Raw genomic sequence first — 16,123 nt, 5'->3', positions numbered from 1 at the left:
CAGAATTTATCTGCTTTCCCAGCTGTCAAGCAAGTTCTAGCCAGAACTCCTACTTTTAATATATTGTGTCTTACATCTGCTCTCATCCACATGGCTCAGATCTTTTCCACAGTATAAATACAGTAAGAAATGCTCACAACCACTATCTAATGAAGAATGGGCTATAGATGTACTAGAACTCATACTAACAAGGACCAAAAAAATGTCTTCAGAATCAAAATCTAAGAAGAAACTGATAAGCAGCCACAGGAGGACACTGTAGAAATTTGCCAGGTGCTGGTGGCCCATGCCTGTAATCCTCCTCAGAAGGCTGAGATCTGAAGATCTTGGTTCAAAATCAGCCCGGGCAGGAAAGTCCATGAAACTCTAGTCTCAAATTAACCACCAAAATGCTGGAAGCAGAGCTGTGGCTCAAAGGGAAGAGTACTACCCTTGAGCAAAAAGCTCAGGAACAGGGCTGGGGATATAGCCTAGTGGCCCTAGGTTCGATTCCCCAGCACCACATATACAGAAAACGGCCAGAAGGGGCGCTGTGGCTCAAGTGGCAGAGTGCTAGCCTTGAGCGGGAAGAAGCCAGGGACAGTGCGCACAAGCCCTGAGTCCAAGGCCCAGGACTGGCCAAAAAAAAAAAAAAAAAAAAGCTCAGGAACAGTATCCAAGTCCTCAGTTCAAGCCCCAAGACAGGCAGGCACCAAAAGGGAGGGAGCGAGGGAGGGGAGGGAGGGGAGGGAGGGAGGGGAGGGAGGGGAGGAAGGAAGGAAAAGGAAGGAAGGAAGGAAGGAAGGAAGGAAGGCAGAGTAGTTGAGATCTTTGTAGTTAAGGCTTTGAAGTCAGAGTTCAAATCCTGATGCTCCATTTACTGGTTGTAAGGTCTTGGAAAATCTCTAGGACATACAGGCACAAAGAAAAGGAAGGGAAGGGAAGGGAAGGGAGAAAGGAAGAAAAAAACAGAGAGAGAGAAGGAAGGAAGAAGGGAGGGAGGGAGGGAGGGAGGTATGATGCTAAGCAAAATGAACTACAAGATTTGGAAATAAGTGGTTTATCGCTTTTGTTATTTTCAACATACCATATGAAATTATGCCTCTTTCTTTTGTCTTTCTTCCCCATGGTTTTACCCCTGTTGTCAGTGTAATTGACTTTGGTACACTGGGTCACATATGTACGTTTATCAGAACTAGTGAAAGGGAACACCAAAATGGACAGACAAAGGGTAAAAGGCAAACCAATGCAACAGCAATACATACGAGACAATATGCTTTAAACCAAATGTACATCTCAGGGGAGAGTGGGGAAGGAACTGGAGAGGGGGGAGGGTGGAAGAAAAAGGAGGAGGTAACAATTTTGATAAGAAATGTACTCATTATCCCTGAGCTTTTTTTGCTCAAGGCTAGCACTTTACCACCACCTGAGTCACAGCTTCACTTCTTCCTTTTTTATGGTAGCTGGAGTGCCTGGGTTGACTTAGAATAATGATCCTTAGATCTCAGCCTCCTGAATAGCTAGGATTACAAGCTATAGGCATGAGCCACCAGTGCCCAGCTTGTAAACAACATTTTTAAAGTTCCAATTGGAGAAATTTTGTCTTTGATTAAGAAAAGTAATTTTTAACATATTAATGTAAGGTCTACCCCCAGGAGGAATCCATGCAGATGTCTCCCACCTGTTTTGAGTCTGCTCCCAGTACCTACATTACCTAGGTAACTGGCACCCTTTCCTGTGAACCTTACAGTTACAATATCCCAAATAACATAGAACTTGTCATTTGTTGGTTGGTTCAGTAACCACAGCTATCTATACAATATCCTATGATTTTTATTTACATATGATCAAATAAACCTTGAGGACTTAAATAAGGTTCCCAAGTCACATAAGCTGCTGGTAACAATATCAGGATTCAAGTCTGAATCCACCAAATTCCAGAGCCAACATTACCATGATTCTCAAATGTTTTTCTAAATAGATAAGTATAAAAAAGAAGCACAGTTACTTAGGAGAGGCATTTGTAATTATATGGATAACATAAATTGTCTTTCTCACTATTCTCTGACAAAATTTTAAATTCCTCCATGAAGAAAAAGAATTCATAATAATAGATGAAGGCTAGAAAAGCATGCTAAAGAATCTCCTGGAAGAAAGAGACAGCTGGGAGAGTATAAGAAGGAAGTCAGAGAGACAGAGAAAGTCAACCTATTTTGACAGAAGGGAACAGATGGGAGATGAGCAAAGACAAAGGAGGCCATGTGGGTAGGTGTCATCAGTTAGAGGGCAAGTAACTGGAATTTGATCAATCAACAAGAATTTATTTACTAGACTCCTGGGTATTGGAGGAGATACAAAAGAATGTCAAGTTATTTGGGGAACAATAATGATGTAGACAAGACAGATGGCTTGAACTGGGGCATTAATGCTAAAGGAAAAGGCTAGAGACAGAAGGCAGAAAGAAAGAGGTTAAGGCAATCCCCATGTGAACCAGCTTGCATATGAATCTGGAACTTTTATGGGCATGGAAAGAAATATACTAGAGAAAATCCTGTGGCTGCTACTGACTCAAAGGTAAAGAATTCGTACATGGAAGGAAAATAATAACAAATTGCCTATTCTTTCCATTGTTTTGCCTTTATGAAAATTAAATGATTACTGAAAAATCATGAAAACACACCACACATGCATGCCTGGCACAGGCAATGCTTCCTATCATTCTTCCAATTGTAAACACATCCATTTAGCAAAGACTAGATAGAATGGCATGGCTAAGATTGATTATGTCTAACTACTTAAAAAGGAACAAGGAAGGGCTGAGTCATAGGGGAGCTCGATGTTTAGCCTTTTGAGGAACCTCCATATTGCTTTCCAGAGTGGTTGAACAAGTTTACACTCTCACCAACAGCGTAGTAGGATTCCTTTTTGGCCACATCCCCACCAGCATCTGTTGTTATTAGTTTTCTTGATAATGGACATTGTTACAGGGTGAGGTGGAATCTCAATATTGTTTGATTTGCACATCTTTTATGTCCAGTGATGTTGAGCACTTCTTCATGTGCCTCTTGGCCATTCTCATTTCCTCTTCAGAGAAGTCTCTCTTTAAGTCTTTAGTCCATTTATTAAGGAGGCAGTTGTTCCTTTGAGGATTTTTTTGGGGGGGACTTAATATTTTGAGTTCTATGTATATTTTAGATATGAGGACCTTGTCTGTTCTATGGCCAGTGAAGATCTTCTTTATCCTATTTTTTTTTACCTTGAGGGAGACACATTTTGGGTACTAGGAATATATGAAGATATGGACAAGAATAGAGACCAACTAAATAAAAGTCAAACAAATAACTATAATATAATAAAATATTGTTACAACAGTATAGGACTTTGTGAAAGGCTAAATAAATGAATAAATTTACCTGAGGACATCAGAAACTCCTTAAGCATGGACTATAAGGATCAATAGTCATTCCTAAGGTAATGGAGCCAGAGATGGAATTTTAGTACATACAGGTTGTAAAAATGCAAGAATTAGAGATGACCTAAAAGGTCACAGCTAAATACTAACAGCAGCATTACAAGTGGAAAACTACTTCACTCCATTCAAAGTATGATGGTGGCAGGAAGGCAGCAGCATGCTCCAAATACTCTGAGCCCAGTGCAGAGATGAATGTTCTTTGTACATGAGTACCTAGGCAAGTTATTCCATTCATGTATTTGTTTATCCAATATACATACACATACAAGGCAGCCACAATTCTGGTAGCATATATATTTCAATAGCAATACTTAAATAATGGTGGATGGCTTTTGAAATGGTACTGCTGAACTTCTGACTTCAACTGTGACATGGGTACCTGTTAGAGATTCTAGAAACAGCAGTCAAGTACTATTTGGAGAATGTCAGTCATGACTCCTCCAGAGGCCTCCAATCCAGGATAATCTTCTATGAGCAAAGATCATCCTATATATACTAATTCCCCAATATTTGCGTACTGGAGTAGTTAGTCAAATGAACACAATTAACTTCACAATCTGACAGTTAACAAGGAAAGTTTACAGGGGAGAAGTGCAGGGAGAAACCATACTTTCTTATCCACCCAGTAGAGGGCAGCACTAGGAGGAAGTAATAGGAAAGTCCCAATTATATACACTCAAGAAAGGGAGAACCAATGCAATATGGATACTCACAAGACAGTATGTTGGAAATTAACTGTATACCTGGGGATTTTGGGAGGAGGGAAGATGAGAGAAAAATGAGAGAGGGGATAACAAGTATAAAAAGAAATGTATGTATATAACTATAACTCCTCTGTACATCACCTTGACAATAAAATTAAATTTAAAAAAAGAATAAATGAACACATCCATTAGTCTGTATAACTAAGCCACCTCCATAACAAGGCAAAATTCCAACTGCTTTGAGTAAAGGTTCATATTGGGGGGGGGCGGAGATGAATGTGTATTAATGGTAAACAGAGGCTGTCGTTTCATTACTGCTACCATGCATTTATAAACAAGCTGCTACTTGCCCCTGGGTTTCCACTTTCCCACCTAAAACAGGGCGAAGCTGGGACTGATGCTTTCGGAGGCCACTTTCAGTCTGAATATTGTATAAGAATTCCTGATGGATATGATGAAATTCTTTGTCGAAATATAATTCTGCTGTGTAAACTGTATATACAATTTTCCTCTTTTCAGGAACTGTCGTGTGAAAATGACCCAACAAATGCAGAATTTACATCTTTCTCAGTCAAAAAAACACAATGCCCCATCATCTCCCAATGCTGCAAAACGTCTGTACAGGAATCTATCTGAGAAGCTGAAAGGAAGCCACTCTTCATTTGATGAGGCCTATTTTAGAACCAGAACTGATCGGCTGAGTCTCAGAAAAACCTCTGTGGTAACACAACTTATTCTATTCTTGTGTCCCTTCAGTTTGTGAAGTTATGTTTAGGTTTAAGGAGTGTCTAAGATGATCCACACTTATTCTCAAAGCTAATGTTTTTAGAGTTCTGTGTTTTAATTTGTATAAATAACATCTAGCAAGGAAGAAACTGTACATATCTATTATGTTAGACAATATTTGAGTACTTGTAAGATTTTTACCTTTCTTTTTCTTAATTTCTTTTGTTTTAACTTTTCTTTCATTACTAGGCCAAAGAAACCAACCAAATTATAGCATATTGGAAAACATTAGAGTTCAGATTAAACAGGCTCTCTGAGAGCTTCAATAATTATTTGAGTTTCACTCAAATGATATTATTATTATTTACCCATTCCTAATGTGTAGTCCACATGTTTTTCAAAGGCATTCAAATTAGAATCTAAGAGAAGAATGTATATTTATTATATAATTGTTTTGGAGAAAAAAGTAAAGAAATGAAAAAAATACTATAAAAAATGAAATTATGGTATGAAAAAATAAACATACAACAAAACCTTAGGCAAATATACTACTTAAAACTTACCTCTACATTCATTTAAATTTCTAGGCAGTCAAAACAGAAAGGAAATATAGTTGGTTATAACATTCCATTAGCTGTTAACTGAAAGTCAGTCCATCAGGAGATAGACTATGTCTAGGTTGTCTGGCCTGTATAGATGCCATGGTAAATTAGATAATACCAGATAGCCTCAGGAGTATGTCACACATGTTCTCATATAGTCATTTTACATACTAGCTCTTCATAAAAGCTGAGAGCATAATATTCACATGCTCAATAAGGGTATTTTTGCAAGATGTAATAGGCCCATTTTTTTCAGCTAAAAACAAAAGTGTGTTGTGGTCTTTTACATAGAAGCAAGCTAAGGTTTGTCAAAAGAAGCAGTGAAGAGAAAATGATTTGAGAGAGTGAATAAATACAGGACACAAGAAACTAGAAATATTAAGAATCAAAACCAAATATACACATAGACAAGGCAGCATTTAAACTCTGAATTCATTTGTTTTCTAATTCAAATTTATCTTCTGGGAGGGTTACAGTTAACATACATTAGGCAGTGAGTACATTTCTTGTCCAACTTGATAGCTCCTTCTTCATTTTTCTCCTATCTTCCCTCCTCTCCTATCCCCCCAGTTGTACAGTTAGTTTACGTGTTATCTTGTAGGTACTGCTGTTGCACTGCTTTGCCTTTTACCCTTTGTCTCACCATTTTAATGTTCCCCTCCCCTTGTTGTCACTGTATTTGATTCTGGTACCCTGGGTATTTTATATATGTCTGTCTGAATTAGGGAAGGGGAACATTAAAATGGTCAGATTCTCATTTTGTGATATGTACTTGGCTAAATCTAACCAGTAGCCTTGGACTGGGAGAATCAGTTGTGATGAGATTCAAAATAATACCTGTGAGCTTGGCCCTGGTGGCTCACCACTATAATCCTAGATACTAAGGAGGCTGAGATCTGAGGATTGTGGTTCAAAGCCAGGCCCAGCAGGAAAATCTGTGAGACTCTTATTAACCAGCAGAAAACCAGAAGTGGTGCTATGGCTCGAAGTAGTAGAGCGCTAGCTTTGAGCAGAAGAGCTCAGGGACAGCACCCAGGCCTTAAGTTCAAGCCCCACAACTGACCAAAAATAAAATAAATAAATAAATAAAACCTGCCTGCTTAAACATTTGAACACTAAAGATCTTCCCCATGCTAATAAGGTGACCCCAATGCTAGGTCAAGGCTACTGATACTGCTAAAGACTAAATGACTCTCAGAGAAAATAACAGAATATGTCAGCAATATATGTGTTGTCTTTTCCCATGAGCTAAAGAAATGTATATTAGTGAAGATTTCAGAGTTCTTTTTGTTTTTGCTGTTGTTTACTACTACTCTTCTCATAGAACGTTTCTAAAGAATCGTATTGCCCTTAACATCTTTTTTTCCATAGGTGATTTTTACTTAATAAATATTTAACTTCTGGCTCTTTTGGGCTACAAAGTAATTAGCCACTCAGCCATTGAAATCCTCCCAGAACACTGACACTTTTGCGCTTCTCCTCGAAGCTCAGACATGCCAGGTATCCAATGGTTAAGGCTCTGGGCTTAGAAAAAATAGGATTAGAGTACCAAAGGGCACAGGAATGTAGGCATCAATTCACAGGTAGACTGGAAATGTCAGAGATACATGAATATGAAAATTACATGTAACATATACTTTAGGAAGATTACTCTTGTAACTGTATGGAGTCTGGGCTGGAGGAGACCAACACTAGCAACTGGTAAATCATTGCCAAGATTAAATCATTGCCAAGGGATTAAAACATATAAGCATAGGGAACGAGGGGAAAGATTGAGAGAAACAGAGAAAATATACTGTTAATACCAAGCTAATCATAATCAAAACTACCTAAGCTAACATTATCTATGCCAGCTTTACTCAAATTATGTTCCATAGAACACTATTCTAGGAGTAAAATGAAAAATAACATAATAATACACATTAGCATGGTTAAAAGTACCGAGAGGGGCTGGGGATATAGCCTAGCGGCAAGAGTGCCTGCCTCGGATACACGAGGCCCTAGGTTCAATTCCCCAGCACCACATATACAGAAAATGGCCAGAAGCGGCGCTGTGGCTCAAGTGGCAGAGTGCTAGCCTTGAGCGGGAAGAAGCCAGGGACAGTGCTCAGGCCCTGAGTCCAAGGCCCAGGACTGGAAAAAAAAAAAAAAAAAAAAAGTACCGAGAGATCACATAGTAAATAATGGAATAACAGTTTAATTTAATGTTTTTAGTAGTTATTTGACTTCATGCTGCTTTCTACATGCAACATTTTTAATGGCCTGTGGAAGCAGTATACCTTCCTTGAAGGACAGGTTTGAGATTTTTTTGCATGCATGTACTTACTTATAGACTTGGCCATGCTATCTCAGCTCATGTAAAGCTATCAATGGCCATTAGAAAGAGTGGAGAAAAGAGCCATACAGTTTTTCTTTTGAAAACCTGGGGAGAAACTGGAGTTATCCAATTATCCCCTTAGAAGTATCTGAAGCAAGCTCTAAATTTCAAAATAGCTGTGCATTTAGAGATGATGACCTATGACATTGTACTAACCTGCTCCCTCTTAATTTTCTTCTCCAGAATTTCCAGGGTAATGAAGCCATGTTTGAGGCTGTCGAACAACAGGACATGGATGCTGTACAGCTCCTCCTTTACCAGTATACACCAGAGGAATTAGACCTCAACACACCCAACAGTGAGGGGCTAACACCCCTAGATATTGCCATCATGACCAACAATGTCCCAATTGCAAAGATTCTTCTGAGGACAGGGGCCCGAGAAAGTCCCCACTGTAAGTAAAACTGAGCATAACATGGTATTAAAGCTAGACCTCTACCTTACGCCCCTAGAATACCTTTGGCTGACCTTCAAAGCAGGAATTGTTGACTAAGGACAGACTCTGAAATCCTTTATGTATTTTCATGGATTCTCATACAAAGAGTAACCGTGTTTATCAGTCTAAGTATTTAACTGTCAATGCTAATGTGCTAAATGGTATGGGACTACCCAAAAGCTTCTTTTTAAGAATTTTACTCCAATCTTTGAAATATATGAAGTACTCCAAATAATGACATTAGAATAGAAAGTGTACATAAAAAGTGAGTACCTATGTGGTTGTATCTTTGTGTCTTCAGTCTAACTGGTGGCTTTACTCATTCATTCAACAAACACTGAGTGCAGAATATTGCTCTAGGCCTAAGCAATATGGTGGTGAATAAAACAAACTCCCTGTTCTCACAGAACTTAAATCCTTATAGAGGAGCCTTTGGTAGGCAAGGGAATAAATAAATTAAAATGTAAATTCAAAACACTATAAAGAGGGGCTGGGGATATGGCCTAGTGGCAAGAGCGCTTGCCTCGTATACATGAGGCCCTGGGTTCAATTCCCTAGCACCACATATACAGAAAATGGCCAGAAGTGGTGCTGTGGCTCAAGTGGCAGAGTGCTAGCCTTGAGCAAAAAGAAGCCAGGGACAGTGCTCAGGCCCTGAGTCCAAGCCCCAGGACTGGCCAAAAAAAAAAAAAAAAAAAAACACTATAAAGAAAATTAAACAAATTATTGACAAGAGAATAATGGGGATGGAACTATTTTAAATATGATAAAAAGGAATGAGCTCTGAGAAGATGTGGGGGTTAAATTCTGTGCAGAGTGAAGGACAAATAGAAAGCTGCCGAGGCAGGCATGAATGAGGCTACCATACCTTATGGCATGTGGAAGAATAAGAAGGTGAAGATGTTTAAAAGTAATATAGAAAATGGGAGTGGGTTGAAGATGGATGTGTGAAGAAAATTCTGGGACCAGACTGTATAGGACCATGATACAATACTAGGATTGTTTCCTTTGCTGACTCAACACAGTAGGAAGATGGAAGAACAGACTAGGCAGGCCATACCATAGTTTGTTCTACAATATAGGATTGCTATGATGTTCTGTGAAGAATGAACAGCAGAGAAGCAGGTGTGAAATCAGAAAGACCAGTCAAGATACTGAAATGAATAGAAAATAGGATAGGTGCCGGTTGTTTGACCACTAGATTCTGAATGTGTGTATATATGTATATATACATATGCACATATATGTTTTTGTTTGTTTGTTTGTTTTTTTTGGCCAGTCCTGGGGCTTGGACTCAGGGCCTGAGCACTGTCCCTGGCTTCTTTTGCTCAAGGCTAGCACTCTGCCACTTGAGCCACAGTGCCACTTCTGGCCATTTTCTGTATATGTGGTGCTGGGGAATCGAACCTAGGGCCTCATGTATACTAGGCAAGCACTCTTGCTACTAGGCCATATCCCCAGCCCCACATATATGTATTTTAACAGAATTATTAAGGTACAATCCACATACCAATAATACACCCTTTTAAAGTACCTAATTTTGTGGGGTTTAGTATATATACAGGATTTTTCAGGCATTATCACAGTCAATTTTAGACCTTTGTCATCATCCCCAAAAGAAACCCTACACCCTGGACCTGTCACTCCCAACCTCCCCACTAGTTCCAGGCAATCACTAACCAATTTCTTGTTTCTAAACATTTGCCTATTCTGCATATTTCATTAATATAATCAAATAATATGTGGTCTTCTATGACTGACTTCTTCCTGTACACATTTAGAAGCAGAGTTGATGCTGGTACTTGTAAAAGGTTGCTTCTTAGTGCCACTGGGAGACACCACCCAAGAGCAGATGGGATTATATCCTATAGCACTCAGTTAGTGCCAGGAACAATTCTGAGTACTTTACATGTACTGACTCCACTAATCCTCACACAACATCAGGAAGTAGGTGCTTACATTCCCTTTAGTGCAAACCCTCTGACCCAATGACCACATGGCTCTGTGCCACAGTTTTAATATTTCCTAAAAGAAAAAAAGTAAGCTCATCAAACTGTTAGTTTCACTAATACCGATTCACTTATTTTCAAGTGGTGAGACCCAGAAGGCTGAAGAGAAGTACACAAATATATAATTAGAGGTCACTTTTCTGCTTCTAAGTTTTATAAACGACTACCAGCCAAAGACTAAGAAGCAGATCCTTGTATCAGAAAACTCTATTTTTAAAATGCTAAGCTCACCACTTCCATGTCAATGAGAGTGAGGAGTTGGGTTCCACAGGATTTAGGCTCTTCAAAAGAACTGCACAAAGTGCTGCTTCTTTTTAGTAGAATTGGAGGAATGGGCAAAAAAAAAAAAGTAGAGTCAATTGAAAGGCATCTTTGGTGCCTTCTGATTCACACTACAATAACGTCTGTCCCAGAGATTCGGTGAGAGAGAGAGAGAGAGAAAGAGAGAGAGAGAGAGAGAGAGAGAGAGAGAGAGAGAGAGAGAGAAATGGAGAGAGAAAAAAATGGAGAGAGAATGAGAGGGTCTGAACATGGAAAATGTAGACTGAGCCCCATTCTCCAGAAACAAGGAGGCCATTCATCCAGATGTTGCCACAGCCATCCTGCACTGGGCTGCATGAAACATTATTCCTCCTTACCTGAGACGCTACAAAGAACTCAGCATTTTTCCTGAAAACCGTAAGACTCCCAACCTCCCAAAGGCCCATTGAGCATAATTAAAACTCCGTAGAACTGAAGTACCATCTAGTTAAACCAAAAGCAAATTTGTTCAAGAAATCCTTATTCCCTTTGGGATGATAACCACTTTACCATCACAAAGTTGCACAGGACAACGAGAGATAAGCCCAGGTTTCAACCTCCATGAAACCAGTCACCTATGTCAATTTGGCCACCCAAAAAGAGAGTACCACCTAAAGACTCACCCATGCAAAATAAAAAATCACGCTGTCTGAGTGCCTATGAAGTTGCTACACACATTATCCTTGGTCTTTACACTTGCACTTCAGTATGATGCTATTAATTCAAGTTTTGAAGATGAGGAAAGTGACCAGCCAGAGGTCACCTAAATAATAAATGAGTAAGGATGTCAAGGACTGGAGCCCAAAGCTGTGGAATGCCAATATCCTTCCACAAAAACTGCCTTTCCAAGTAACTAATATGGAGAGCTGTGGCCACAGGGCTCTGACTCTTTCCCCTTGTTCTGGTTGCTGAAATCCTACTTTGTGCTTTAAGGTGCCATTTGTGTTGGAAAGAGGTAATAGAGAACACAGTGTTTTCAAGGATTTCTAATTCACTTTCTAAATCAAAAGAAATGGCATCACTACTACTGTTCCTGAGTATAAGCCTGTCCATGAGAAATCATAGCTACAGCCTTCTATCCCCAAATAGAGACGCAAATACCTGTTGCAAACTATTCCCAGGAAGCAGAAGCATGAAATAAAAGAAGAAAAGCAATGTTTTTTTTTTAATTCGTAGAGCATTTTACACATACAAAAATGTTTTGTATATACCATCTCACTTGACCTTCACAAGTGACTCACAAGATAAAAATTTATGTTCTCATTTTACCAGTGAAAAGTAAGAACAAGAAAGACCAAATAATTCAGCTAACACTATGAAGCTACCAGGTAGAAGAGCCAAGATCTGAACCAAGATCTTCTCTATTCAGTGCTCTGGTATTTGTAGAAAAACTTTAGCAAACCTGAAGATGCTCAATTCCTTCCTTTCTTGGCTCTCTCTGCTTCTCTTCTAATGGCTGTTAGGTATTCCAAAGGAGATAGTGAAGTTTCTAATACTTAATGTTCCTTCTTCCCTTTCCCTGTGTATTTCCTTCTGAAAACTTGTCCTATAAACTTTTCACTATGTCAACCAAGAATCACAACACAATTCAGAAGAAAGTTGTATGTAATTCTCTCCCATAGCTTAACAGTACTCACAATGACACAGTTTAGTATTTACCTCCAAAGCCATCTGTCAGGACTGCTTTACATGTTTTAGCCTCGAGAGGGCAGAGCTAGATGTAGGTATTCTTTATAAACATGGTGGACACTCAACAAGGTACATTGTCCTCTTCCTAGAACAAGTACCAGAAGCTGCCAACTAAACTTGCAGATCCTCTGAGGCTTATATAGACTCCCAACCAATTAGTAGCTATTCTTTTTTGTTCTTCCTACCTTTAAGCAATTAAGTGGTATGAAGTGCAGCCATTCCCTCTTAGCCATAGGAGATACATTCAAAGAACTCAGTGGTTGCTTAAAATCATAGGTAATATAAATACTACATATGATGTTTTTCCTACATGTACATACCTATGACAAATCAAAATATTAAAGTCAATAATTACTAATACGATAGAACAACTGTAACAATCAAGCATAACTAGTTTTGCATTTTGAAAATAGGACTTACCTGACCACAAGCACTGTGATCTCACTCTGATTACTGAAATTTTAACTGAGTGACTAACACATGTATAGTGGATACAGTGAATAAAGGGATGATTCACATTCAGTGTGGAAAATGCCAGGACAATGGAAAACGTTTTTGCATTACCAGACCATCATGAAATTTGAAACTTATCAATCACTACTGAGATTTTTTTATTTAACAGTTTCGGATAAGTTAGATGCAGGGAACTGAAATCATGCAAAGTAAAATGGAAGATAAGGAGAGACTACTATAATACTAATTCTTGGTTTTAAAAATACCAGCCATTATTGAAGGAGAATTGTCAAGTGCTTCCCTCAAACTGGAGTACTGAGCCTAGTTTCTCCATTCCCCATCTGGAAGGAATGCCACAGGGGGAAGCCCTGAGATGAGGAACCTCAGCACACCTGCACTGTGCACTGATGGTTTCCTGGGTGCTAGGCCCATGCTAGGTTAATAGGTGATGTCTGAGGAAACCTTACTAAAAGCCCCTAGTTGGCATCCCTTCCTTTTTCTGACCAGTCATATACTGCCCTTCTTTTTTTTTAATTTTTATTGTCAAACTGATGTACAGAGAGGATACATTTTCATACGTTAGGCATTGGATACATTTCTTGTACTGTTTGTTACCTCCTCCCTCATTCCCCCTCCCCCTCCCCCTTTCCCTTTCCCCCCGAAGAGTTGTTCAGTTCATTTACACCAAACAGTTTTACAAGTATTGCTTTTGTAGTCGTTTGTCTTTTTACCCTGTGTCTCTCAATTTTGGTATTCCCTTTCAGTTTCCTAGTTCTAATACTAGTATACATGGTTTCCAATGTACTCAGATAAGATACAGAGATAGTGCAGGTACAACCACAGAAAGGGGATACAAGAGGATCATCAATAATAGATGCTATGGTTTCACATAGCATGTTGAAAGTAATTACAACAGTGATATAACAGTCGTTTCCATAACTTGGAGTTCATTTCAATTAGCATCATCCTATGTGTTCATAAGGGTGTAGCTATTGGGCTCTTGTGATCCTCTGCTTTGACTAGCCTAAACCTGTGCTAATTATTCCCTATGAGAGAGACCATACAGTCCATGTTTCTTTGGGTCTGGCTCACTTCACTTAGTATAATTTTTTCCAAGTCCTTCCATTTCCTTACGAATGGGGCAATGTCATTTTTTCTGATAGAGGCATAAAATTCCATTGTGTATATGTACCACATTTTCCTGATCCATTCGTCTACTGAGGGGCATACTGCCCTTCCCTCCAGTCACAGCTCAACAGTCTCACAGATGAGGTTCTGTGTCATCTGGGGGGTGGAGGATCTTGCCTTTTCAGAAGCTGTCATTAATTTGGCATCGTGAAGGCCCTGTAACTCCAATCCTAAAGACAGGAGCATTTTGGGGTGCCCACCAAGTGCAGAAATATGGACAATCACATAGATTTTGCCATCCTCTGAACCTAGTACTGAAGACATAGTAGATGGTCAGAAAATTTCATTGGAAACTTTTGTGAAATCCCACCTATACTGCTGGGAATGACAGATGCCACATTTTGGTGCATGCCAGGGCTCATGTTAAATGAGTAGCAGACATAGATGTCACACTCTCTCTCTCTCTACATATATATACGTATATATATACGTATACATATATATGTATATATACATATATATACGTATATATATATATAGGAAAGTCTTTTAACTCTCCCAGAAACTTACTTACACTTTAGTTTTTGCTGCTACTGTAATTTCCAGTTGCCCTTGCTCAATCTGGTTGTCAGTGTAGCTGGCTTGTTTTTTGTTTTCATACTTTTAGTGTAGGCTAGTAAGACTTGCAGAATCCTCCTGACTTTGAGCCTTTCTGCCTCTTTCTGTGGAGATATATGGAATCTCTAGAATCCCTCCTTTCCTGTTGCAGATGTTCATAAGCTCCCCTCTCACCTTCTTTCTACTCCTGCCTTAGGTGCAAGGACTTCATAAAGTGTTACTGCACGGCTTCTGTTACTCAAGAAAGGAAGGAAATGCTGAACATAAACTAAAAGTTAAAGTTCTGGATTTGAGAAGTTCCCACTTCAGATTCCACATCCGACACTTCATAGCTATGAGAAAATTTCTTAAGCTTTCTGTGTCGATTTCTTCAATGGAAGATGGATACTATAGTTGAGTTTACTTATATTAGCTATATATTGCTATGTACCTAATTCAGTAGATTCAGTGGATCAGGAATCTTGAAATATATTTAGCTGGGTAGTCTGGATCAGGGTATCCATGAAATGGTTGTCATCTTAAGGCTTAATTGAGCAGAGGGATCTTCTACTTCCATGTTTGTTCGAAGCACCAGTTGGCAAAAGCCCTACCTTCTTGGCTATATAGGCCTTTCCATATGGTTGTTCTGTGACATGGCTATTTGCTTTCTTGAGAGAGAAAGAGAGAAAGCATTATCTTTTATAACCTAATGCCACATTGATCGATCTTAGTACGGTATATTTATATACAAGGTGTAAATAGCAACAAGCAGAAGTCACTGGTGACCATCTAGGAGGCTGACTACCACACTGTCTATCTAGGAATCAAATGGAAGGAAGTATTTCAAACCTTTCTGTAATTTTCTGGCACATTGTAAATGCTAAATAAAATACCAGTTAATATGTGCTTTAAAGTAAAATAAGCCAGTGTTTCTGGTAAATAATTTAAATATTTTATACATCTGCTATATAGTTACTGTGGCAAAATACCCAGTACCAATACACTATATCTTATACACAGTGGTATACCAATACCAGCATTTTTAAATTGTTGGATTTTGTCCCAGAACTATGCTTTCCTATATAAGACATGCTAGCTACATGTAACTAACAAGCATCTGAAATGTATCTGGTGCATCAATCAATGGAACATAATGGAGGACCCCGAAGTGAATCTACATATGTGCAAACAACGGATTTTTAACAAAAAAATGACAATTATACATACATCATGAGAAAAAAGGTATTCTCTTCAACAAATAATATCAAGAAAACTGGATATCCTTAGCAAAGAAATGAAGTTGACAAAAATCTTATTATATATACATATATATATAAAACATGAACTCAAGACTTAAATTTAAGACTCTAAAATGTAAATTAGAAGAAAACAAAGGTAGAGAATTCTCTATGTTGATCTGAACAATGTTTTTATTTTTAATTCAGCTCCAAAAGCACAGGGAACAAAAAAAATATACAAATGGTACTCATTAAACTAAAAATCTTCTGTGCAACCAAAGAAACAACAGTGGGGAGAGACAACATATAGAATATATTCTGGTATTTGCAAGAAACATCTGGTGTATACAAAATGTATAAGGAGCTCAAACAACCACAGAATTCAATTATGGAGCAAAATATATGAGACATTT

At 38.6% G+C, this 16,123-nt stretch overlaps 1 protein-coding gene across 1 annotated transcript in view; it reads left to right on the top strand.

The window, feature by feature from the left end:
• The window catches only part of Ankfn1 (ankyrin repeat and fibronectin type III domain containing 1), a 241,402-nt gene that overhangs the window by 85,625 nt on the left and 139,654 nt on the right, over nt 1-16,123 (top strand). The window contains exons 3-4 of the mRNA XM_048366617.1: nt 4,675-4,876; nt 8,044-8,254. Of these exons, the coding sequence (XP_048222574.1) occupies nt 4,691-4,876; nt 8,044-8,254 (397 nt within the window). The 5' untranslated portion in view covers nt 4,675-4,690. The remainder of the gene's footprint in view (nt 1-4,674; nt 4,877-8,043; nt 8,255-16,123) is intronic.

This window comes from Perognathus longimembris, chromosome 17 (genome assembly GCF_023159225.1).
Source record: "Perognathus longimembris pacificus isolate PPM17 chromosome 17, ASM2315922v1, whole genome shotgun sequence".
Classification (NCBI taxonomy): Eukaryota; Metazoa; Chordata; class Mammalia; order Rodentia; family Heteromyidae; genus Perognathus; species Perognathus longimembris.
The sequence above is the reverse complement of the archived record's forward strand: the minus strand, read 5'-3'. Positions and strand labels throughout refer to the sequence as shown.